This window comes from Bombus affinis, chromosome 17 (assembly GCF_024516045.1).
Source record: "Bombus affinis isolate iyBomAffi1 chromosome 17, iyBomAffi1.2, whole genome shotgun sequence".
Lineage (NCBI taxonomy): Eukaryota > Metazoa > Arthropoda > Insecta > Hymenoptera > Apidae > Bombus > Bombus affinis.
In genome coordinates this window covers 3882296-3908730 of record NC_066360.1, presented here as the reverse complement: position 1 = coordinate 3908730, position 26435 = coordinate 3882296, and the positions used below count along the sequence as shown (strand labels likewise).

Genomic DNA, 26435 nt, shown 5'->3' with positions numbered 1-26435 from the left:
GGTTTTGTCATTATCATCTAATGACAAAGGCCGCAATCGCTTAGTTGCCAAGCCAGATATTCGAAAACGTAAAGATGGAAATTCTACGTACACGCGTGTGGCTTCACCGACGAAAAGCAATCAGTTTGTGTGATAGAGAAACAAGGACAAAAGACAGCATGCACATATACGTAGCTTTCTTCGTGTATATATGAAAACTGGCAGACTTTTGATGAAAACATTTTTCTCTCCGAAGAGAGCTATCGCGAATGCTTGAAAACGGCTGATTTTTAGAGCACCGTGTAGATGTGAACTTGGACTTGCCTCGATTCGAGTTGCAGAGGTAAAATAACGGATGAAAACGCGGAGAAAATAATTCGAGTCAGAGGGAGCTTATATCTCGGCTTACAGCGGTTTTCACAACCAAGCGCAACCGAATGAACGAAATTCTAGTCTCATAGAGGTTTTCGAATTATACAGGTTCGAATTACCCACGTTCCACTGTATATGTATATTATATACACAACGACGAAGAGACGTGAAAAAATTTCAAGTAACTTAAGGAGGTGTCCTGAATTAAGATGCTCTAAAACAGCGTCCTTTTGTGATTTTCTTTTTTTTTTTTTTTTTTTTTTTTAAGAAAAGAAAGAAATGAAGTTATTGAATTTTTAGGTATGGTTATATATATATGTCGGGTTGGCGTTAAGATTTGAGTTAGGGTTGAGGGCGTGAAACGAATCCCTATTGGCGCTAGACGTGATCATTATGCAATAGAGGAGATATTTACTAGTGCAAATATGACTATGATGGAATTGGACAAGTAATCGCGATAATTAGATACTCGAGAAGCTAATGACAATGATCCTAGGCTCACTAACGAATCCGCGGTCAAGGGGATGACGAACTCTACTTTTCTTCAGCGTCTAAGTTGTACTCAATGTTAATGCACGAGGCAATCACTACGTATCTGAGAGTTACTTGAATCGTCTTTGAGATCGTACCGGAGAGAGGTTCTCCATCACGGTAACGCTGTCGAGGAAAACTATGACGGGTGTGCCTAAGGGCACGAAATCATCGGATTCGTGGAGAAAAGCCTTCATTCGGAAAGTAAGGGAAATTGGCGTTACTGTTAATTGGTCAATTTCCATGTTGGTGGTTAGGGAAGGGTGCTAGCCGTCCTTAAGAGAAAGTTCGAGAAGAGGAAGCGTCGTTGGTGAGAAAAATAGATTTCTCCTATTTTCTCGTAGTTGGGACGAGGACTGTTTGTCGGTTTGAAGGACTTTAGTTAAACAGATCTTAAGATTTATAGCGGGTCCTCGGGCTAGCTGAACATGTACTGTGGAGACGCGTCGACATCTGGTAATCATCTTACTCAAAGAATAGAGTCTGCGTGTGGCGAGCCACGGGACAGAAATCGTTGAAATGCTTACCGTCGTGCCCCGTCCTAAGGATTTCTTTTAAGGAGAGCTATAGAGTTACTTCATGCCTTTGTTAGACAAAACGTTCATCCCTTGACCGCGACTACGTTCGGCGACTGGTTGTCGCCTCGAGCCCGAGTTCACTATCATAAATCTCAAATAAGTACAGTCGAATCGAATGACAACAGTTTCTTAATTCGGCTATGGTGAAATCTAAATTACAATACCAGGGGTCTTCCCAAAGTTCCGAAGGGAAGGTTCCAGTATTCTTTTATCTCCGACATATATATATATATTTAACGAATAGAAAAATATTTTTTTTAAAGTAAAAAAAGGAAATTCTAACAGATTTCTAAGCCTATTTCATGGGCGCCTTGTCGCTGCAGTCTTCAATCAGCGAGAAAGATTCATCTCGTAATTCTTGACTGAAGCAAAGAACCAAAAAAGGATTAAATTAATATACATTTTTCTTCTAAGTGAACTAAACAGAGGCAGAAAGAAGTTTATTTAAATAATTGTCATAATATCTTAAAGTTTATTTTCTCTTCTTTTAAACGGCAAAATTTTTAATTTCACATTTTTTTCTGCCGTTGTTTAGTTCACCCAGAGGAAAAATATATAACAATTTCATCTTTTTTGGTCTTTTGTTTCAGTCAAGAATTACGAGGCGCAGCTACACGACGTCCATGAATTAGGTTTGGAAATCTGTTACAATTTTCTTTTTTACTTTAAAAAAAAAATATTTTTGCATTCGTTAAATATATATAAAACCATACGTCAAAATTCAGTAACTTCATTTCTTTCTTTGCCTTCTAAAAAAAAAATCACAAAAAACGCTGTTTTAGAACATTCTAATCCAGGACACCCGCATATAACAATATTAAGCTAAATTACAAACTTTTATGCATAATTCTCTATATACAAGTAACTTTAATAAACAAATAACGCTCGATTTAACTAATAATAAATGTGGAATATTTCTTTGCAACGAGACAACCGTGTTACAATATCGCGACGTACGCAGATAAATTGGAAGATATAACTGGCATAATTTCTGTATGTGCATGTAATTCGATGCATAAATCACTGAAAGATCAGTATCCAGCGATCATAAAATGTACATTGCTGTATTGAATTTCTTCGTTTGAAAAAAAAATGATATATAATATCCGCATAAAGATATATTGGCTTGGTAACTAAGTGATTGCGGCTCTTGTCATTAGGCAATGACAAAACCCGTAATCACTTAGTTGCCAATCCAATATAATAATATAGCATTTAATATTCTTACATTTATCAATTACTATATCTACCATAACACTTGAGAAGCTGTATGCGTATCTGTGTCACATGGACGAGTCGCACGTTAAACATGTCCTCTAGGAAAACAATATAATCTGACCCAATTAATCCCGCAATTAATAGTTAAACGTAACAAATATGCGATACCTTAATTTGGAGGCGACGTACAAGTTGCCGGAAGCCATTTAGATAACGAAATTCGGTCTTGGGGTGGAAAGTTCGCGTGAATTGGCTGTACGGACCGCAAACAATCCTGCTGTTACACAACTGCGTGGCAGTACAGAAGTTTCTTTGCCATATCGAAAGACAACGAAGTTTCCTTAAGTTTGATCCTCATACGAACCGTGTACAAACATTTATACAAACCTTTTATGAATATATATGAAGAGCATGGAACATTGTGAAATTTCATTGACTCTGTAACGAGGTTCGATTAAATCGCCGAAAGCTTGACAGAAATCTGAAAATCCATGTTGCACGTAAAATCTACAAAATATTGGAGCACAACGAGTACGTGTTTCGCAGAGATTGTTAAAGTGTTTAAATAGTCGACTGTTCGTTGCATCAACGTTCTGTAGGATCAGTTCTAACGTTTACGATAGTTGCTTAGATCGTATGAAACATACAGCAAATATCTTGTAACTTCTGGATACGTTTTAGCATTGGTTTCAAATTCGATCATGACGACCGTGTCAGATTACAGCGCCGATGTGTCTATCGGTCTATGCCAGATAGTACTACGGTGCTGTACTACAGTATCCGTGCTACAGTACTATATACAAATCTGATTTCGAATACAATCATGACGTTGCTGGCTCATCGCAGTATTAATGACGTTTCAAGATACCACGTGTGATGTATATACAGATTTTATTCTATGAAGCAATGCTTAGGACGCATATATTTTTATCATTTGATAGACGTCTATTGACCAATTGCCTGTTGCGACCTCTTTGAGAAGTGCGTAGCTAAAACGTGTTGCAAAGCGTGAGCGATGACGAGTATACTCGTCGGACGGAAAGTATGTGTGGATGTTATAATATAGAATTAAGTTGTAATTAAATGAATGTCTTATTTTTTGGTTTTATCACTGCAATTTATTGCAATTACTAAATTGTAATTGAAACAGCAAATTGTAACTACCTTTACGCATGACGAGTATACTCGGCAGGCAGAGAGTACGAATGTCTGCTATAATATAGAACTAAGTTTTAATTAAATGAATTGTCTCATTTTTTAGTTTTATTATTGCAATTTACTACAATTACTAAATTGCAATTAGAACAGGAAATTGTAAGTACTTTTTACGCATGACGAGTATACTCGTCAGACGGAAAGTACGTGTGGCTGTTATAATACAGGATTAAGTTGTAATTAAATGAATTGTCTCATTTTTTGGTTTTATTATTGCAATTTACTACAATTACTAAATTGCAATTAGAACAGGAAATTGTAAGTACTTTTTACGCATGACGAGTATACTCGTCAGACGGAAAGTACGTGTGGCTGTTATAATACAGGATTAAGTTGTAATTAAATGAATTGTCTCATTTTTTGGTTTTATTATTGCAATTTACTACAATTACTAAATTGCAATTAGAACAGGAAATTGTAACTACTTTCTGCGCACGACGAGTATACTCGTCGTAACACAAGATATTGCCATTTCTCCGTAACGAACATCGTCAAAAACAGTCAACTGGTTAATATCTTCAAAAGAGAAGCAGATATTGCATTCTTTTCTTAAAAGTAAAATTAATCGTTGAAATCAGATCAATTCTTGAAAAATTATTCCGTACGCTCGTAAGAATACGTATATATTTCTAGTTTGTTAAAATTCTCTTAATGAATGAAATTTCGCAATTTAATTTTGTTAAAACTAGGTTCTCGAACGCATACGTTTTCCACCGACTGTATACGTCTAGCTATTCCATGATAATTGTACCGACACTTTGACGAGCCACTGCACGTCGCACGCAAGCTTTTCAAGTTTCCTGTATTGAAATTTAAGCGAAGTGTAAATCGTTTTTACGCTGGCGTGCAAAAAGAAACAGAAACCGGGTCAAACTTTCGCCCATAGATTTTTATTTGGGAAACTTTTAGTCCCCGATAACCTGGTTCAGTGCTGACGGTATAAATATTCGAACGCGTTCGAAACGATCCGCCGCGGTCTCTGGTGGAAAGCAGCGACGTAATTATGCGTGAATAAGCGAACAGCGACGCGTATAACCCATACTCCTGCTGAACGAAGAAACTTCACCGCGAGAAAGAGGAAAGTTCTTGGAAGTTCCAACCCTAACTATGACTGTTTAGAAAAGAACGAAATAAGCGAGAGTATCGCGTGGTTCATTGATGGCCCACGCTATATATACACGATATATACGTACATATACACGTGTATATAATTAGCGGAGATGAAACTTTCCTTGGTTCGAGTAAACCAGGTGTAAAAGCAGGTCAAAGTGGCAAGAATTCAAAGCAATCCCAGCAATTATAGCTTTTTTTTTTAAATTAAATACTCGGCGGTAACTTTGCCGCTTAGCTTTTAAAGTTTCGCGAAAAATTCATAATTGTCCCGGTGACACGGCATAGGTTAACGAATTCTGCCAGCGTGGAGTAGATTTTTAGTTGAAAGGTAGACGATAGGACTGCAGGATGCGCGCGTAATGGATCAAAAGTGCAACGCGCGCTGAAGAGGAAGTTAGTCGATGAAACTCGGTTAGAGTTTGTTAAAGCCTGTTAAAGTCGGCGATAGTCCGTTGAAGATAGTTGAAAGCCGCTGAAGATAGTTGATGCTGGTTAGTCTATTGGGAGAAGCTTGGCTGAAACTGCACGGAGAATCGAGAGACAGCTGTTTACGGAGCAGCCTTTAGAGTTCGCGCGGAATTATTAATAATTTGTAGCACGTTTTAGCGAACCGTTTAATACCGTTGGCGAGTAAACGTGTCGTAAAATAAAAGGAAGACGTTTCGCATAAACGCAGGTCAAAAGTGGAGGAGCAACTATGCCGTTACGTTTCACGCTTAATTCGATAGAACGTTAAGCTTCGATAGTTCGCAGCAGACTGCCGTGTAACGCGGCTTAATACGTTACGCGCTATATGAATTCGCGTTATGGGGAACCATGTTGCACGGGAATTTGTCTCGTATCACGCGCATAATCTCAAGTAACATGCTCGAAATGATTATTGCTATTCCCATGATATTTCGTACGACACCGGCACACAAACCACCGTTTCCAAACAGCCCTGTTCTTTGACAATCATCTCACAAATCTCACCTTACCTGGATGTCGATGAAAAATTCCTTTGTTGCGCGAAAAACCGGCAGACCTGTCAAACGACGCCGCGACGCGACGCCTCTCCTAATTAACGTGAAAGTCCTCTAATTGACACTTGATCCTCGACGACCAGCGTCAACGATATCTCGGCAAATACACTCCGCTCGACACTCAATCCTCTCTTCAGCGTCGATCCGCTCCTCCCTCGGCCATAAAAGACCGAAGAGGGAAAGGGGCGAGGGAAGACGAAGCGCAGGGGAAGACGAAGGAAAAGAAAGACGTTAGCCATCTTGGATGTTCGTGTTGTATCGTTCTCGCGGATCGCTGCCTTTCACGGGCTTGTGCCATGCTTTCTCAGCATTGCCGGGTCGCTGTGTTGCCGCTGCTGGTTGGCCCGTCGGTGTTTCCACCTTTTGCCAGACACCTACCATCCTTCTATTCGCCTGCAACCGCCTTTGTACGCCGTCTGTGCGCCCTTTTCCCCTCTGTCTAGCCACTCTTATTCGGACACTTGGTCCACGTTGCTCGTTCTTATCCTCTCGCCCTCTTCCATCGTCGTAGCGTCTTCTCGCGCCTCACGCTGCAACCCCCGCCGCGCTTTTCCACTTCGTTTCAGCGCATTGTGGCTCGGTGGTTTTCACCGGCGCCTCTCTACGCGGATTCGTCGTCGTTTATCTCGCTGCTTGCCTTGCGGCAATTAATTGAATTCGCGCATTTGTCCGATGAATCGATCGCGCTACGGAACCCTTGCTACCGGTTTATTGGTCTCCTCGATTCGTGGCTCGTAATAGGCTGATTTATGGACGGCGATGGCCGACAGGTCGATTAAATATTTCCTGTCCCGGATTTATTAAGGAGAAAATATTTATTTGCTGATCGTTGCTTCGAGGGATCTACCGACTTGGCAACTTAGTGGTTGCGGATTTTTCCAGTAGGTGGTACTGACAAAATCCGCAATCACTTAGTTACCAATACGTTTCGTTTGATCTCGTGTTTCAAGCGAAAGTCCTGTAAGCGTTTGTGTTAAACGTAAATGTTAGGGTCCTGTAAATTTCTAATTTGACCGGAAGTGGCAGAATTATATTCCATTTTATTGAACAACAAATCCAGCTGTTTTATACAGCGATGGAATAGTGGAATTTCAACGAGGCAATTGTTTTAATTGTTTCTGTGATATTGTTCTAAAAGGACGAACATCTACAGAACTTTGGATGCCCTTGGAATGATTGGATCGTCGATCTCGCATTTACGAACCACTTGCTTTCTTTTATTCCAGTTTTATGTTCACGTTGCAAGATTTTTTGTAGCAAAGAATTCGAGACACACTCGATATCAATACACGAGATGTTTAGAGCACACAGCAGATGCAATAAAACGAGAGCAGGTTTTAAGGTTCACCGGAGACGCGCTCAGAAATTTGGAATTCTTTATACGTATTGTACACGACTTACGTAAACTTATTCTGACATTGTTCGCGCAATAATCCAGTATTTTTATCATTTCGAGAAAGCTCAGAGCTTGCAAATATTTTGTCTACCTTCTACCAAGAGGGATATTTCTTTTTTTCCAATTATTTACTTGCTCCACCTTGTTACGAGTATCGTGATAAATAATAACCATTCTTATATATTTTACAATTACATTTCCTGTACCAAATTTTCCACGTGCTAATCACCCGATCGTAATTAATCAAAGAGATTGCCAAATGTAATTTAAATGTAGTTGAAAGGACTTAGGTGACATTTTCGAATTTCCCGTTCTGTTTTATGGCTGGTTTTATTTTATTTACGTAAATACACGTGGAAATGGAAAGACGTGAATTGAATAACAGCGAAACTCCTATGTAACTGTTATTATTTACGGTCATCATTTTTTACAGATCCCATTTTCACTCTAAAAATGTTATGCACGTTAAAAAGGTGCTTTTAACCCAGTTTCGAGTGTTTCAAATAGTCATTACGCGTTTTAAAATTTGAGTATGGGGCTTATGTCACGCTAATGCGAGCTCGTTCGATTGCGTTCAATGATTCATCGTAGTTACACGACATTGTTTTTCTCTCACACCATTTTACGAACAAATGTTCTCTATTGGAACAGTTCATCGTAAAATTTAATATCCGCCATTTCTTTCAGCCGATCTCCAATGGTTCTATGAGGCCATAACTATTCAACTATTTCTCGCTTCAAGGACGATTCGATTTCGGTCATGGCTTCCACTGACAATTATTGTACGTATTACACGTTGTACATACTATCCTCCTTATTTGAAAATATGGGAATAATAAATAATAATTTCGCGTTATCCTATTTTCCCCTATCAAACAGCTTTTCTCATAATCCGAGATTCCAAATTTCAATGGAGTTCCGATCATCCGGGTGCTGTTTGACCCAAGTCTCGTATTATCCTTCGAACTTGGCCATAAATTCATCCGTTTTCGAAATTTTAACACGAACACTACGGGGATGTAAATCGCCGGATATCGTGGAATTTAATTAAACTTTCAATCGATTAACTAATTAATTAAACCTAAATGCACGTACGGCGTCGCATTATCAAAACGTATCCGGCGAATTTGTTTTGATTCATGAACACCGATGGACCCTTAAAACGTATTTTATCATAATTTTAGAAGCCTGATTATCCGAATAAAATGATGATAAAATACGTTTCAAGCATGTGGAAATGTTATTACGACAGACACAACTGAAATCCCACTGTCAACGTTACAAACGTTCATCAAATATTTCGAATATGCAAACTGCCGATGCTAAATCAATAAATAAATTAATCGCGCGAATGCTATGGCAAACAAAAGTAGTGGGTTGTAGAGGGGAGGAAGCAATCATTGACCCGTTGTAACGTAGAAAAGCGGCTGAGTGGATCCGCAAAGCAACAAACGCTTGCCGATCATTGCTTGCACCCAGCAATTTTTCAACGGGAGCATCTCGTCGCCAGCGTTTTTCCGCGGCGTTCCAAGGCAGTCGTGAGCAATCTCGCTGCTATACACCACCACCACACGGATGAACCATCTACTTGGCGTATCAGCCTGAAGAGAGAGACTACACGACGGCGAATCCTCTCCACCGCATCTTCGAAAACGTAGTAGCGTCCTTTTCCAACCTGAAGCCTTACAGCTTTCACGATGCTCGTCGTCCTCGGCGCTGCGTTTGTTCGTTGCGCGTCTAAGCGGGCGCTTGCGCGTGGAAACGGCGCGAGGCGTCGGCGTCGTGCCGGGGGCGTCGCACCAACGTCGTCGGCCAACCGACCGACCGTCTCGACCGAGCGTTCTCCTCTCGCTAGGCCAGTATCAAGCCGGGAGCCGTCGAGAGGGTTGATCCACCTCCGCAATCGGCGCTCACGCTCTTACCACGTACATATCTGACCAAACGTATCATCAGGCCCACGCTCGACCAACGCTAGGTCAACGATAGTAGTCGTGCGCGCGGTTGTACAGAGAGCTGCCGCTCTCGTTCAGGTGCGGTGTGTGTGGCTGGCGGTAGAACTCGACAGGGTTGGATGAGAAAAATGGGGCGTACGCCGAGCCACGAGAGCCGGATCGATCGCGAAATAAACGTACGCTGGATGGACGACGACGTGGAGTAACCTGTCTGCAAAGTGGAAACAGCAGGCAACGTACGAGGCTACGCAAGGTTTGGCGAAAGTACTCGCGCCATAGTGCGCTGGATCGTGGCGGTGCTCGTTACATTCCTGCGAGATTCTTGCCGAGTCCGTGTGTTTTCTTCGTGCGGAGGACAAACAACGTTAAACAGCACACGGTTGTACGAGCGATGCAAGCTGCGTGACGAGTGAGCGACACAGAGAGTTGTGCGCGTAATCGGAGCGTGTGCGAGGTTTTCCAATGGTCGTGACATGTTGGCTGTTGATGCTGCGTAGGGTGCGTGGTGAAAGTGGTCGTGTTAACGTGTGTTAGGAGGTCGAGGTCGTGCTACGTATCCAAGTAGCACGGTATTTCGAGGAATCTCGGGTGTCGTTGCTTCGAGGTCGAATGATTCCCTTTCGATCGTGCGATCTCTCGTGACCCTGAGCAAACTCGACTAATTGCTGCGACTCACTCGACATCGCCATAGCAGGACGATCGTGGCAGAAGAAAGAGAGGCGACACCAGCAATCGACCAAGTGCAGGTTGAGGGCTACTTGAAGAGACTCTGTCGAGAGCACAGACGGAGAAAGTGTGTCAGCGACGTGGTACGAGGCGCCTCGAGGTGCCTTAGGTTAGGTCGCTGCTAGAGTCCCTTGATGCGAGGCGACGATAGAATAACAAACCCGCGAGCAAATGTCGCGTTAATTATCTTGGAATTAAAATTCTTTCCTCGGACTGAAACGCTACTAGACGAGGCAAACAGAAAGAAGGAAACGTTGACACGATGACGGAAATAATTAAAGCTTCTCATCGGATTCGAGCAGCTCTCGGAGAAGTATCGAATTAGAAAAGAATCGTCCAACTGGTGTAACAACCGTTTAGCCTTGACGTTATCGCGTTTCTTTCGAGATAATTAGCGGATACAACGAAGAATCTCAAAAGAATAAATCGTCCAAGCTGGCAATAACTTGCGGAGTTGTATACCCAGCGTGAACATGATCTCGGTGAGAAAATACCGACTGCACATCGATTCGCTAGATGAAAATCTCGCTAACGAGCTTTCGCTCATCTGATTACTGGAAAGTGAATTCATTAAGCGCAATCTAGCGTCGATTTGCACACGTACGAGAGGCCGCAGAAGATTCGCCAAAATCAAATTGTGCATAACGTGATTGTGAAGTGATACTCTCTCATAAAGCAGCATCCGGTTCGTTACAGGGGATCCAAGTGTGGCTCGAACGTGTGTACGCGCGTTAAGAGAAGAATCGGGTGGTAAGCGTGTTCGAAGCGTGTTTCGTGTGGTCGACTACTCTCCATTCGTCCGATTTCACTCTGCGATCGGCAAGGTAAAAGACCGTTAACATCGAATACATATCCAGTTGCACTGCCGTTTGCCAAGCACAGCGAATCGAACGTGCTGCATTTCGTTTCTCTAGCAACTTGCCTGGCCAACTACCGCGACAATTTTCAAAGAGTTCCACTTGTTCTCTCGCGAACTTGTCGGAACGTAGGATTTTCGTTTGATCGGCGATTCCCTTTCGGCATCTCTGCTGTTTGTTCCGGCTCGTCGATAATCGCTGGTCGTCGGCCGCGCGATCCCATAAAAGACGGACAAAGCAGACGCAGGGACACGTCCTAGCGAAGGGTGCGAAACAAACGAGCGTCTAGGAGAAAGACTCGCCAAGCGATTCCGCACGGACGTGTGCACAGTCACTCTCTCTTTCCATATCCGCCACCCACGCACGCAGCCGAGGCCGTCCGCGCGTGCGTGCTCACGTGCGACTGCAGCCGGTACAACGTGGCTAGCGAACGAGTACACAAAGTAGCTACGCTGATCAAACGCTGCACGTCCACCGATCCAAGCTATCAGGCTCGCTGGATCAGCTCGTAGCCGAGTGTCAAGCCGCCGCTGTTGATCATCCTCTGCGGGCATTTATCCGGTGTAATGTGACGAAGGGAAGAAGAGCAGACTAATCGACTGTCAGAGTTCCAGCCAAGTGTCCTTGACGTACGAGTGAAACAACACGTGCTGTTGAACAATCTGATGAACAGGATTTAGCAGTGCGATCTGCCACAGCTACGACCTGCAACTATGCATTCCTCGCTCGTGACCAGCAACACAGGCGCGCTGATGCCGTTCCTGGTGGTGTTGCTCGGCCAGGTAGCCACGTCCTTCGTGCTGGAGGGCTCGGCCACCAGCTACGCTCAGTTCAGAAAATGGAACGCCGGTCTGAACGGCACGCTAGAGTTCGAGTTCAAGACGGAGCAAGGCAACGGTCTGTTGCTGTACACCGATGACGGCGGCACTTACGACTTCTTCGAGGTGAAACTTGTGGAGAGCGCGCTCAGACTGAGATACAATCTCGGAGGCGGTGCACAGATCGTCACCGTCGGCCACGACCTGGGCGACGGTCACTGGCACAAGGTGCAGATCACCAGGTGCAACGAAAACACCACGTTGACCGTGGACGGAGTTAGCGCGGTCTCCACGTCCCGCGGCAAGGAGTTCGAGTTCGGCAAACTGGCTGGCAATTCTGACGTTTACGTGGGCGGCATGCCCAGCTGGTACAACAGCAAACTGACGTTGCTGGCGCTGCCCAGTGTGATTTTCGAGCCGAGGTTCAACGGATTCATCAGGAATCTCGTGTACGCCGACGGGGAGAACATGGTGCCCAGGAGGCAGGAGATGAAGAGCCGGGACGCTAAGGTAAATAAATCTTTCTTCATCTCGGGTCAGGTAACAATGAACTTGGCGATTGTTCGCGATGAATAGAGCGCGCATCGTATATTTACTTGTGCGTGGGATATATGAAAGACTCGATAGGGATGAATGAGTTGCGACTCTCGTAGCGTAGAAATAGAACGAGCAGTGAGATTCACAAAGGGTGATCGTTGCACCACGCAATATCCAACGTTCAACTACCATCGATGTATAAATATTCGTTACGTAACGAGCTAAGATAACGTGGCGTTATAAAAAATCCACAGTGTTCTTCTATTTTATGCACCATTTTACCTACTACAACAGCTCTGTTCATACCCGTTCTTGTATAGTTACTTGCATCGTGTATCATCATCAACAGCGAAACAGATGCAGACTTTTAATACATTGGGTTGGCAACTAAGTGATTGCGGATTTTGTCATTAGGTGATAATGGCAAAATCCGCAATCACTTAGTTGCCGTGGTATCGAATCTAAAAGATTGCTGTGTGAAGTGAATATTAATAATTTCGTTAGGTGTGATGAGATTAAAAAGGTGAAATTTACAATTTTGCCAATGACGCTAGGCGAGTAGCATCTGATTTAAGAAATATCGTGATCGCTAAGAAACATTCCAAGTTTCGATCAGTAAAATCCTCCAATTCTGACGACAAATTTTATACCACGCGTGTAATAATGGAAATAGCAGGTCGTGTTTTGCGCGTGTTTGCTTGGCAGACCCATCCCTCAAATATTACGTCAAAAATAGTAGGAAACGGCCGATCAATAGGCAGAGAGGATAAAACGATGCAGTGACTCCTCTAATGGCCAGTTTATTTTTGGACTTCCCCAAGTATTTGTGATTCGTGTTAGGGAAAAGTTTTCGCTTCGAGGTCCTCGATCCAGAAAAATGTCCGGAGTGGATTATCCTGACTTGGCTAAAGCGAAATATTTAGCTTGTGTGAAGAAACTGTTCTATTTACTGTTATCTGTTAGGAGACATCTCGTCTGTAACTTCGGCTAAAATTTTTCGCGTACGTACAAATTACCAGTTCGACGAACAAAGTTGTCAAAGCATTTGGCAAAATGAATACGACGATAGTTGCTATTTTGTGTTTTTTAATACTGCTACTACTGTCTTAGAATTGCATCTGAAAACTAATAATTGTTACGTGTATTATATGATGTTAATCAGATTATCCACAAAGGAGCAATTTTACTCGTTAAATAACTCATTTCATCTTTTTTGCTACTTTGTTCTCAGTTTACTTAAAAACCTATCAGTTTTTGATTTCTGCTTTCTCAGCAATCTTATCTCACAATATGTAAATTACAGCTCCATTTAGTTGCTTTAGTATTTTCAAAAACTTTCTAGCCAGCAAAAGATTAATACATCGATAAACGAGCAGCAGAACGAACAAGATGTTCAAAGCTCAATTTCCAGATAGCAGCATGCACAAGCTGCACAAGCTGAAATATATTCTTGAGAATACATTTACCTGGCAACTACAAATTTACAATAACTACACGGATAATCTAAGATTCTCGCCCTCCTCTTTTTCACACACACACACACACACACACATACAGTGCTATATTTTGTCATTATAGTGCAGCGTATTTTATATTCTACGATAAAAAGTATCCTACGATTTAAAGTGCGTCTTTTATGGCGTTCTTCTTGGCAACTAAGTGATCACTTAGGGTCGCCAACCCAGGAGATTTTAGACGAAACACTTAGAAATGGAAAAAAAATTTGACGAGTGAAAAATTTCAAAATTGTGCGCATGCACGTACTTCGTTCGCAGCGTGTGCAACTCGACAAGCTTCGAGATTACGTTTATACGAACGTTATCGTCGTTCGAGACAATCGACGATAGCCGAGTTCCTCCTTTTTCTCGGTATTTTCCGGTAGCTTAACGGTGCGACGACGTATCGTAGTTTGTAAAATATTTACGTGCGTACATACATAGTTAACACAGTAACAGGTAAATAATTTCTAGTCCAATTCTATGATTTTCTTATGGAACAGAAACCAGCGATATATTACTGTGATTTTGTGACACAAATGTTTAAGTTGATTTTTCAAACGAGTAACATGTACGTGATATTCGTACAGCGAACATGTTCATGACATTCAAAATGATTTCTCTCGGAAGCAGAGCAGTAACAAACAAATTTGTATGCTATGTACAGAGCGTCCGGTTATAAACAAAATATGCAAATTACTGGGAAACTATCTGTAATGGAAACTACTGTATGAAAAGTGGTTTCGTAGGGGCTACGCTAATCTGGCGTAATTAGTCTCTTTTTTTTCTTGTAGGTGGTTAGGTAGAGGTCGTGTGAAGGTGATGCGCGGTATGTAGCTTTAACACGTTGACTGGCACGCGTGAAAAGAAATCTCCGTGAGGCCACGCGTGCAGCAGTACCAAGCGTTCTCTAATAGGTGCTTCCATCGATATTTTAGTAATGCGAGTCGCTCATGCAGTGGTCTCAAGAATGATCTTTCGTTTCGTTTGTTCGCAACGTTAAAACCACTGGCTGTTGTTGAATATAACGAAGGAAAGTGTGGTGTAGATTATTCCGACCAAATGGTTTCTTACGCCACCACAATTAGAAAATCAAATGGTACAGAAAACTTGGCATTCAACTCCTTCTGGGAATTTCTGTCGTAAACGCTTCGATGGTTTACGAAATTGCAACAAGGAAGAACATAAATATTAGGATATTTAGACGATTATTAGTTGCAAAATTATTAGGCTTGTCTGAAAGTACAAAAAATCCTTGTCTTCGACGGAGTCGGCATAATATCGCCGTTCGGAAAAATGATTCCGGAAGAAGCATTAGGCGCGCGTGCAGACTATGTTATGCAAATAAAAGACATCGAATGAAGCGAACAAAGGCACAAAAGAATTTAAAGAAAACAACAACTTATTGTCCAAATTGACCCGACCAACCTCAGTTATGTACAGAATGCTTTAAAGTCTTACATTCTAAATAATTTTTTAATAAAACATTTTCCTATTACATTTACAACAATTCAACAGTTTTGTTATTGTGGAATATCTTTTCAAATAGCTACGACGATCATTCGCAAGTAGTCAAATAAGCGACACCCGAATATGTGTTACGTGGCCCGACCAGAAACTTTGCTGACACCCGAATGCGGGTATCGTGGCAGTCAACGTGTTAAATGCAACAATCGACCTCTGGAAAAAGATATTAAGCTATTTATGTGGAAAATGTATTAGTTTAGCAGATATTACAACTTTGACTGGTCAAATTTAACATATGAGAGACAAAGACGATGTAAACCTGAGAATATCGCGTCCTTTCCTGTCTCTCACCGTTGAGAATCGTGAATCTTAATCGCCAAAATAAAAGTAAAGAAACATTAAGGTTACACTTAGAATTCATACTAAAATAGTTTTAGATTTATATAATAAACGATTTGCAGGATGTTCGTCGATACGTTTACACGCGTCTCAGCGCTCTCTTTGTCTCGCCATCTTCCATATCGCACTGCCAACGGATCAGTTACATTCGTCTGTTTCTCGAGACGCTGTGCACACACATACTTCCACACACTCATATTCACATACGTGTGTCACTACTACGCTGCCGACCTAGTCCAGCACACAAAATTATACATATTTCAATACTCACACATCAAATTTGTCAAAGTAGAGTTGAAAGATCCGCTAAACCAACAGCTTTTTCACACAAACGGAGGCTTCTCATAGACGACACTGCAAGGGACCGAGCATCAAATTCTTTACGAGCGGGAAACAGCTGGTCTGATTTAAAATTATTTTCAGAATTTAATCTGATTATTAGAAGATCTTAAGTGTACGATAGTCCAAATGCATCGCAGAGTTTTCCATTGTTGCACCAACATGGTGGAAATTCATCGGAAAAATGATCGTATTTATACGTGTCACGTGTCAGTTGTAGAGAAAGCTACTATTCCCAAGATAATTTGTACGAAAAACAAAAAATATATTTGTTCAAGATGTACGTCGACGATGATATATTTGTACAAAGAAACGTATGTCGCCTTCCCGTGACCTATACCTGCTGATCTACAAAAAAATCAACTAGGTCAGACTATGACCCCCTTTGAAAGCATTCGGTTCTTATACGAACCGCTTTCTCATACAGTGAATAGCTTTTTAGTGAGCAATTTGCGTGTTTTCTTTGTCCCTAGACTACTCTGTATATATTTTACCGATTTCTTTTCCATGCAATCATCCGCCAGTCAGTTGTGCCACGATTTACCAACCTCCATACACCAACATTCTCTTCCTCTATGTATCTGTCACTGTGGAACACGTTAACCACATTGTGTCCGGATATAACAGCAGCATTTTACTTTGATGTTCGGAATACTCGTGGCATCGTTTAAGCGCTATTTAACATAAGAATCTCCGCGATTTATTCCATCTATATCATCATACATTAAATCCTAACTGCACGCCGTGGCGCTCTGTAGGGAAGTATTGGAAACTAAGTGATTGCGGATTTTGCCATTAGATGGTATTGACAAAATCCGCAATCACTTAGTTGCCAACCCAATAGATATTTCCAGTGTAAAATAAAATGTTTCAACTAGAAAAATTCACGACTTGGGAAAAGAGAGTGAAAGGTTGCCTTTTCGCAGCAACCGTTTTCATGGTTTTCGTGTCTACAATCACTTAGTTGCCAATCCAATAGACATTTCCAATGTAAAATAAAATGTTTCAACTAAAAAAAATTCACGACTTGGGAAAAAAGTCTGAAAGGTTGCCTTTTCGTAGCAACCGTTTTCATGGTTTTCGTGTCTACAATCGACTGGCAACTAAGTGATTGCGGGGTTTGTCAATAGAAACTAATGACAATATCCGCAATCACTTAGTTGCCAACCCTATAGATATTTCCAGTGTAAAATAGAATGTTTATAATCAGAAAAATTCACGACTCGGGGAAGAAGTCTGAAAGGTTGCCTTTTCGCAGCAACCGTTTTCATGGTTTTCGTGTCTACAATCACTTAGTTGCCAATCCAATAGACATTTCCAGTGTAAAATAAAATGTTTCAACTAAAAAAAATTCACGACTTGGGAAAAAAGTCTGAAAGGTTGCCTTTTCCTAGCAACCGTTTTCATGGTTTTCGTGTCTACAATCGACTGGCAACTAAGTGATCGCAGATTTTGTCATTAGGTTGTATTGACAAAATCCGCAACCACTTAGTTGCCAACCCTATAGATATTTCCAGTGTAAAATAAAATGTTTCAACTAGAAAAATTCACGACCTGGGAAAAGAGTCTGAAAGGTTGCCTTTTCGCAGCAACCGTTTTCATGGTTTTCGTGTCTACAATCACTTAGTTGCCAATCCAATAGATATTTCCAGTGTAAAATAAAATGTTTCAACTATAAAAATTCACGACTTGGGAAAAAAGTCTGAAAGGTTGCCTTTTCGCAGCAACCGTTTTCATGGTTTTCGTGTCTACAATCGACTGGCAACTAAGTGATTGCGGATTTTGTCATTAGATGGTATTGACAAAATCCGCAATCACTTAGTTGCCAACTCAATACGTACTAAAGATAAATCCATCGGTCGCGTGTAATCGCCATAACCTTTATCTCCAAGATATCAAGAATTGGCTACGTCCACGTTAATCTGGGCCAGCCATCGCACTGACGTATTGTTACGCACGCTAGTGACACCGTTTCGGTGCCTCGTGACGCCAGGCTCGTTTAAAAGAGAAAAAGAAGGGAAAGAAGAAAAGAAGATGAAAAAATGAAATGGTTTTTTTTTCTTGTTCTTTGCACACAGCTACAGCTAAAAATTCCTTTCCGCCCTTCTTCGTTTTCTGAAATGGACTCTTGTTTAATAACAGAGAGGAGAGCGACGCGGAGAACTACTTGTTAGACTCTGTGGTTGTTACGTTAATCAAAAAGACGACGCTTATTTTTCTTGCAACTGTTTCGCAGGGAACCGGCCGCGTAAATCAACGATAAACTGCTAAATGTAATTTAACGTTTAGCTGGATTTTACGGGCGCGCCTGTCTGAAACCGCACATGCTGCAACTACTTAGACGCGTCCGTGAGAGAACGCCGTATATTTCGAAGGATTTATTCAGATTTTAAAACGTTCGGTATTTTAAACGATGGCGTTCGCGGCCAGACTGCTTGAAATTTCTCCGTGAATAATTCCCTTCTGTTCGAAAATTGGATAACAATTAAAACGAAACCTTCTTGTTTATGACCGACAAGATATCAATTACAAAATATCCCGTTGTTGGTTGCGCGGCGGATTAAACACGCGATGATTCGTGGCTTTCGAACGAATATACGTTCGCTAAGATTTGGATGGAAATTTACCTATCCAACATTGACCTTAAGTTACTATAATAAATCTTTTGCATGCTGCTTTATTGGTAGAAATATGCTGCATAGTCGAAAAAGGTAGTTTTCGCTCTGAACACGTGTTATTTTATTAACGTACAGGTGTTCAAAATCATTTTATTAATGTGATTCTTAAAATGTAATACTCTTCTTATTTATGGAACCTTTCGAAACGCGAACATAGTATATAAATATTGGGTTGGCAACTAAGTGATTGCGGATTGTGCCAATACCACCTAATGACAAAAGCCGCAATCACTTAGTTGCCAATACCTACAGTCGGTCACGAAACACGCTGTACAATTTCAATTCCCAAGCTTTATAATTTTAACAAATGTACAAGAATCAACAAAAATCTATTACATCGTGATGCGCCGCAGTATCTAAATGATGGTAGAAAAACTCTTTTGAATTGTTATTTATCATTGTCTAAATATTAAAAGGAACACCGTGAAACTGCGAATTTTATGTCGGAAGATCTTTCGAACGCAAGATACACATTCAACAATTTCTTAGTTCAATCTTTCCATTAAATACTCTCGATGTTTGTACATGTTCGTATGTACGTTGTATCACAACGTGCGCATTAATTACGTTACCAATGTGCTCAGAATGAACGGACAAAGTCGATACACAAATTTTGAAATAATTAGTAATATTTCACTAGGAGAAGAAAAAGGTCGTGAGAAATGATGAGGACCATTTGGTAGAAGAATGGAAACGAATCAGTGGTTTATTTAAAAAAAAAATTATTTCCCCAAAACGTTTATATCATGTTGTTGAACATATGGGAAACCCAACTAAATATTAAACATTAAACTATGAATCATCGTTATTAGTTTCAGCTTTATGTGCACAATTTAATCGTTGCTTAATTTCAAGCCCATAATTAGTATCATATAATTAGAGTCTGAAATGTTTACGATTTAAGAATTCTTTCTTTTTCAGTGTTTCCTTTCAGACAGATAAATAATAACCGGAAAGCTTATTTGCATAATAGCGTTACATAATCTAATACACCTCTGCCCCTGTGCATTTGCAATAAATAACACTATATAATAACGATAACAATATAAATATAAATAATAATTTTCCCTCCGTTTATCTACACAGTTATCTACACGGCACAATGTGACACGATGTAACACACTGTTGTACTGGCACGTTTCAAATGAAATTGGAAAATCTAAAGCTAAGAATTGCTAAAAGTGTACAGTGTTGGAAACGTTTTGTGGCCGACTGTAGGTCAGTATCATAGCCACAGTTGAGCCAGTATTCAGTCGTGTTAAGAGCATTAGAAAACAAGCTGTCGACAGTCGAGGGTTAATAGGAGTCATTGTTGTTGATGAAAATCTCGCTGCCTGGCGCTTCCACCTTACTTCATATTCCTTACGACAATATCAATTTAGCGTGACAGTGTATGTCTCGTTGGAGGGAATTCGTGGCGAGTTCCATCGAGCCACAAACTGCTCGTTCGTGTACGAATGAAACACGAAGGATGAATGTAATCTCGGACGTTGGCAGGGGCGTGGCCGCGAAGGTATCCAAAGGACGAAACCGAGAGAAACACAATTTCTGGCACGTCGATAAATCCAAGTCGGCCACGTGCATTGTAGGCAACGTTTGTTGCATTGAGCGCGTTCTGATGTTGCAAGGACGATAACGTCGGCCGAATTATACTATGGCGTGCGAGTTACGTTGACCAAGCAACGTCCCCGGCCCCCCTCACCCCTCACGGATATTCTCGATTTGTCTCCTTATCTAATCGTTCGCAGATACGTCCGTTATGCTTGGCCACTGGCAAACGAGCAGCGTCGTTAAAATTCGAATAGTTGAGCGTAATAACAGGCAAAGCGCGGATGCATTCTTGGCAGCCGGCCACCTGCAGAAATATGAACCGGCGCTGGCAGGAACAATGCCCCGTCGTCTCCTTCCGCCAAACTCCTTTTTCTGGATACTTCCCGCACGGTACGATAAACTTGCTGAAAACGCCACACATTGTCTTGTTTCTTCGACAAGCAAGCATTCGTAAAGTTCGTACGACCGATTCACGTTCTAGTTAAGACTATTTGATGTTTCCTATGAAACGATAGTGATGCAGGATATATTTCGTATAAGTATCGTACATCTGCCACGATAACGTTCGTCTGTAGGTATATTTTTGCCATAATTATTTTTACAAAGCGTTTGTACACCTATGTTAGCGTATAACGTTTGACTATTTAAAATGAAGACACCTTGTATAACGTAGAAGAGCTTTTTTTCTATATATCATTTCTTAATTTATTATCCATTTAGCAAAGTTCACGAATTTTTTCGATTGGCAACTAAGGAAATGCGGATTTCGTCAATAGCAACTAATCGTCGTTCGCAATGCGCCAGTTCCCGCACTTTTTCCCACCGACGAGACTCGGATCAGATTACAGCAAAAAACGTAGCTTGTCCGCTCGCAGCATTTGTTGTTCCCACGTTTATCGTCCATTGTGTTACATCCAACAAGTACTGTGCTTTCTCTCTGCGACTTTTTTTTGGCAAGTTTCATGCTCTTACGTTTATTTCGAATCGATTTATTTAGCGTGTCTTGGCGATCTTCTTATGAATCTGAGAGGCGAAGAAAAAGGAACGCGAGTTCGCTCGTGTGAATTACGTAACTGCTGGCAAATTGCATCTAAGAAACGGTAGCTGGAAATTCGAACGCACAAAGAACCACCACGGAGCTTGGGAAGAAGATGAAACGGCCGGTGTGTCTCTGCCAGCCACGTAGCTGCGCTTTCACTGTTTCTACGCGTACAAATAAATGAACTCTCGTCTTCTCCTTCTTCGAGCGGTTTGCCAACTCTTTGAATTCCATGCTGCTCCTCGATACGATGTACGGCGATGATTTCGCAAAGACAGAAGAATATAACGGGTGTAAATTTCGAACGGTACAAACTATACACGTGCATTGGAAAAATATAACCGCGACTATGTACATATGTATGCACGTGTGTACACTTTGCGCAATTCCTACGCTCCTGAGTGTGCTGTAAGTGCATAAGGCACACAGCATAGTCGTTGAGGATGCCAGAGAATTGCAAGTGCGCGTGTACGTCGAGTGTTTGGCAATTCGTAAGCTGCAAAGTCTTAACAGTGCAGCTAAACGGTTGATCCTCTTGGAGGACCCTTTGGCAACTAAGTGAATGCGGATTTTGTCATTAGGTGGTAATGACAAAATCCGCGATCACTTAGTTGCCAGCCCAATATACCTGAATGTCATTCAAACTATATTTGGTCTCGTTTCAATCAGAAAAATCTCATAAATACGTTAGCGATAATTCAGTCTTTAAGCAGCCAGAATGAAGAAGATTTTCGTCATTGTCCCATGGGTAATTGAATTCGGATCTGGTTACGCTATTCAGCTATCGAACTTCGCGACGTGTCAAAGGGAACAGAGGCACCGCTCGAGGGAAATTTCAGCAGCAGAGAGAACGACGACTGGCTAATTACAGTGAACAGAAAAGACGAGCGATTAGAAAGACACTGGTGTATTTATTGACTTGTAATTGGCAATTTCTGCAGCACGTTGTTTGCCATTTAATTCCACGAAACAGCTTAATTCCATGGAATATGCGTTGTAAAAATATCTAAACATCTATAACAGGTTATTGATCGACGTGGTTTTTCTCATTAAAACGAGATCAAACGCTTTGGTCCGCTACGTATACACGTAAACATGGTTCGAATTATATCGCGTTTGGTCTCGTTTTAATCAGAAAAATTCTACAAATAGGCCAGTGAAAGTTTACTTTTGGAAAGACGAGGGGTAAAAGAGTTTCGTCGTTGTCTAACGGGTAATTAGTATTTTTCATGCAAATCGATGAAATTGGCGTCAGGTTACGCTGCCTGCGGTACGTCAAAAGCAACTGTCTGGCTGATCTCTTCGTTAACCAGCAGTGGAACCGGCGACCGATCAATTACGAGAAATATAGCGGCGATCAATTACAGAGAAAATACCGTAGCTTTCATCTGTGAACACGCATACGCGGAATATAATTTGAAAAGCAAAGTTCGAATAAATCTGCAATAAGTGACTCGTTAACCGAGATCATGATTTATTATGGTAACATGTCGCGTAACCATTTGTGTACGTGCAATCAGTTTCGGCTTAGAAGCAACGTGCATATATCCACGTCGCGAATAAATTTCTCTAACAAACGTAGAATTATAAAGCAGATAAGTACCATAGGCAAGAAAAGAGCATAATACAAGGCTACAGCATGTAACCCTCTAATACACAGATTTTACTGGCTTTTCCCAAGTAATAAATCGTAGCAGCTGGTTTTTACAATCTTCAGCTATCGCTTATCCGCCTTAATATCCGGCTTTTACAATACCCTAATAGCAGTAGGTTGATTCTGAAAGTTGACCGTGTTCGATATTCCATCGGAATATTTAATATCCTCCACGAATATTCATACTTTACGGCTAGAAGGAAAAGCAAGATTAACTCGTTCTTCTCCCCATGTTTCTTCCAGAGAATTCTAAATTTCTAACCGAGTGCTTTACAGTTCTATTCGACAGCATTGTTCTTTACAATTTTTATAATTTTTTTTCGAAAACAATAGTGGGACGTTTTTCTATAAAATTGATTTTTATCTATTTGTCTGTGTCTTAAGAGTATTCACGAGATAAAGGTAGAAATGGAAGTGAGATCAACCGAGTTACACATTAGGCTCGGAGCAAACGCGTCTTACTGGCTGACACTATCATGGTCGTTCCACTAACTCGAATCGAGAAGCAAAACTATTCTTAACACGTTAGCTGCCACACCGGAATCACGTTTCGCTCTGCACGCCACGGGAGTATTTTTTATTATTCAAAGCATAAAATGGTAAAATAATAGCAAATTGATGATGTAAGACAACATTCTTCCCCAATGGACCGTTTGTATTATTGGTGGTCACGGGTGACCACCGTGGCGCCTTGGTAATAGTTGATAGCGACATATTGTAACACGGCTTCGTTTATTTCAACAAACCATTCGCATTCGTTATTTCGTCGTAAGCAAAACGTGCAAAATATATTGCTAAAACGCGTAGAAGATATTAGTAAACAGTATTATGATCATTTTTATGATTTCGACGCAACGGCTGAAATGGTAGAGGTCAGGAAAAAAAAAATTATGTTCGCGATAAACCAATGGTAGTGGTAGATTATAAGAGACGAAAATGTGCTGTAGATTTATCAGATCAAATGATAGCATATTCTACACCGCATAGAAGAACCCTCAAGTTGTATACAAAATTAGCTTTAGAGTTATTGTGAAATACATCAATTTCAAACGCAATACTTTATAAACAAGCAACAAAAACAAAAATCGAGGTACCAGATTTTGGAATGGCACTCCCAATGCACCTTACACGGTACCATTCACCAGAACTGTCAAATATACTTATTCGATAAAGATTGCCATACGAAATACAGAAGAAAGAAAGGCAAGCGCAGCTGGCACGAAAATTTTGCAGAGGGTGTTATAAAAAAACAGTTAGGATCAAAAATTGCTAAGAATCGGACCAAAAAGGCGACCACCTATTGTCCAAATTGTATTGGTGAGCCACATTTATATTTAAAGTGTTTTAAGATATTGTGCCGTTAGATGCAACATTTGTTCTCATTTTTTTGTATTGTTGTTCTAATAAAAATATTTAATTGCTCAATGGGGTACTTTTTATTTCAAAGTATCTTCTATTTATCGGTTATATTCAAAATACCCTAACTAACCCCGAATAGTCATGCAATTTTTACAATTGTAAGAAGTTGAAGCTCTCCGGTCACCAATGATCCCGTGACGTCACAGGAGAAACCATGGCCGGATCATATTTGACCAACGTAGCAATCAAAATGTTAATTAACATAATTGTGGTTATAACGTGAATGAAAACTGCGAGGGAAAATATCGAGAATTTCACGATTTTTTAAACAACAGCTTCTCCACCTTCCAGTGTCTAAAATTTTCAACCTTTTCGTGGTAGATTACAACAGAGGAAAATGTGCTGTAGATTTATCAGATCAAATGATAGCATATTCTACACCACATAGAAGAACCCTCGAGTTGTATACAAAATTAGCTTTTCGAGTTATTGTGAAATACATCAATTTCAAACACGATACTCTATAAACAAGCAACAAAAACAAAAATCGAGGTACCAGATTTTGGAATGGCACTCCCAATGCACCTTACACGGTACCATTCACCAGAACCGTCAAATATACTTATTCGATAAAGATTGCCATACGAAATACAGAAGAAAGAAAGGCAAGCGCAGCTGGCACGAAAATTTTGCAGAGAGTGTTATAAAGAAAACAGTTAGGATCAAAAATTGCTAAGAATCGGACCAAAAAGGTGACCACCTATTGTTCAGATTGTATTGACGAGCCACATTTATATTTAAAGTGTTTTAAGATATTGTGCCGTTAGATGCAACATTTGTTCTCATTTTTTTGTATTGTTGTTCTAATAAAAATATTTAATTGCTCAATGGGGCACTTTTTATTTCAAAGTATCTTATATTTATCGGTTATATTCAAAATACCCTAACTAATCATCAATTGTCATGCAATTTTTACAATTGTAAGAAGTTGAATCTCTCCGGTTACCAATGACCCCGTGACGCCACAGGAGAAACCATGGCCGGATCATATTTGACCAACGTAGTAATCAAAATGTTAATTAACATAATTGTGGTTATAACGTGAATGAAAACTGCGAGGGAAAATATCGAGAATTTCACGATTTTTTAAACGACAGCTTCTCCACCTTCCAGTGTCTAAAATTTTCAACCTTTTCATGGCCATCAACGCAAGCCTAAAGAACAAGAAAAAAGGATAATTTCTCGACAATTCTACCGCGTGCGACTATTTTAGAAAATTCAGTTTCCACTGAAACTGTGTTCAAAGCTCGCGTGTTGCGCCTTTCACGCGTATCGTTTTCTCCAAATCTTTACACCTTCGTTAATCGTACGAATGCGAGAAAGTGCCGTTGCAAATACAGTTCCGAGAATCTGTTCTTGCAGAGAAGCGAAAACGCTTACGAAAATCCAGAGACAAAGATTTTTCTAATGCTCCCAGTTAGCATACTCCTTTAAATAACAATTAGCCTTTGCTCAGTGGTTCTTGCACATTGCACACACACGTTTATTACGCACGCTAATCGTTTATTACGTGGCGTAATGCGACGCGATAAGCCACGAGGCAGATAAGTTAATGTATGCAAAGCGGCACGTGCGACAGGCTATCAATTATGCGCGTTTCAACGGTGTTTTTTCCGAGAGTTTGAATCCGGTGTTATTGAACGGCCGGTGTTTCATACGCGTCCGCGGAGCCACGGAATCGAAAGCAACGAAAAAGACGATAAACGTGATTAATAGACGGCGAAAGGATATGGTTGCTGGAAAGATAAGTTTGCCTCCGGCGTCTTTTCGCTTCGACGTTGACTGATCGCCGTGGATTAATCGCCACTAATACCCGCGAAACTTATTTCATTTTTCGATGTAGCAATTAGCGGTATGCGATGTAATTATTCAGCCGGTCTTACACGCGAGCTTTCATTAATTTCCTTAATCTGATATGATGCAATTAGCGCTACGTTACGAGCGCGCTTCCTCCGCCGCGTTATTGGCATTCGACGATCCGAAGGAACACGTTATAATCAATCACGGCCAATTACTATCGAGCAACAAGTCCGATGTTTCAATTTAACATCGATATTGCGAAAAATAATTCGTATCCTG

At 40.9% G+C, this 26435-nt stretch overlaps 1 protein-coding gene and 3 long non-coding RNA genes across 13 annotated transcripts in view; 2 read left to right on the top strand and 2 right to left on the bottom strand.

Moving 5' to 3' along the window:
- The window catches only part of LOC126926057 (uncharacterized), a 114182-nt gene that overhangs the window by 48622 nt on the left and 39125 nt on the right, over nt 1–26435 (bottom strand). The window lies entirely within an intron of this gene.
- On the bottom strand, nt 590–9133 carry LOC126926072 (uncharacterized). The gene is made up of 2 exons (XR_007714254.1): nt 4319–9133; nt 590–3842 (listed from the first exon to the last, which is right to left on the bottom strand). It is a non-coding gene; the product is annotated as an uncharacterized LOC126926072 (long non-coding RNA).
- The window catches only part of LOC126926018 (neurexin-1), a 659019-nt gene continuing 641870 nt past the window's right edge, over nt 9287–26435 (top strand). For 5 of the 10 annotated variants that reach the window (XM_050742095.1, XM_050742097.1, XM_050742094.1 and 2 more), the window contains exon 1: nt 9290–12287. In XM_050742095.1, coding sequence (XP_050598052.1) covers nt 11673–12287 — 615 coding nt within the window. In that variant the 5' untranslated portion in view covers nt 9290–11672. Of the gene's footprint in view, nt 12288–26435 lie in introns of all 10 variants that reach the window. The other 5 variants (XM_050742091.1, XM_050742090.1, XM_050742099.1 and 2 more) reach the window with 3 other exon arrangements.
- On the top strand, nt 13532–17707 carry LOC126926060 (uncharacterized). Its single transcript, XR_007714241.1, has 3 exons — nt 13532–17062; nt 17259–17394; nt 17590–17707. It is a non-coding gene; the product is annotated as an uncharacterized LOC126926060 (long non-coding RNA).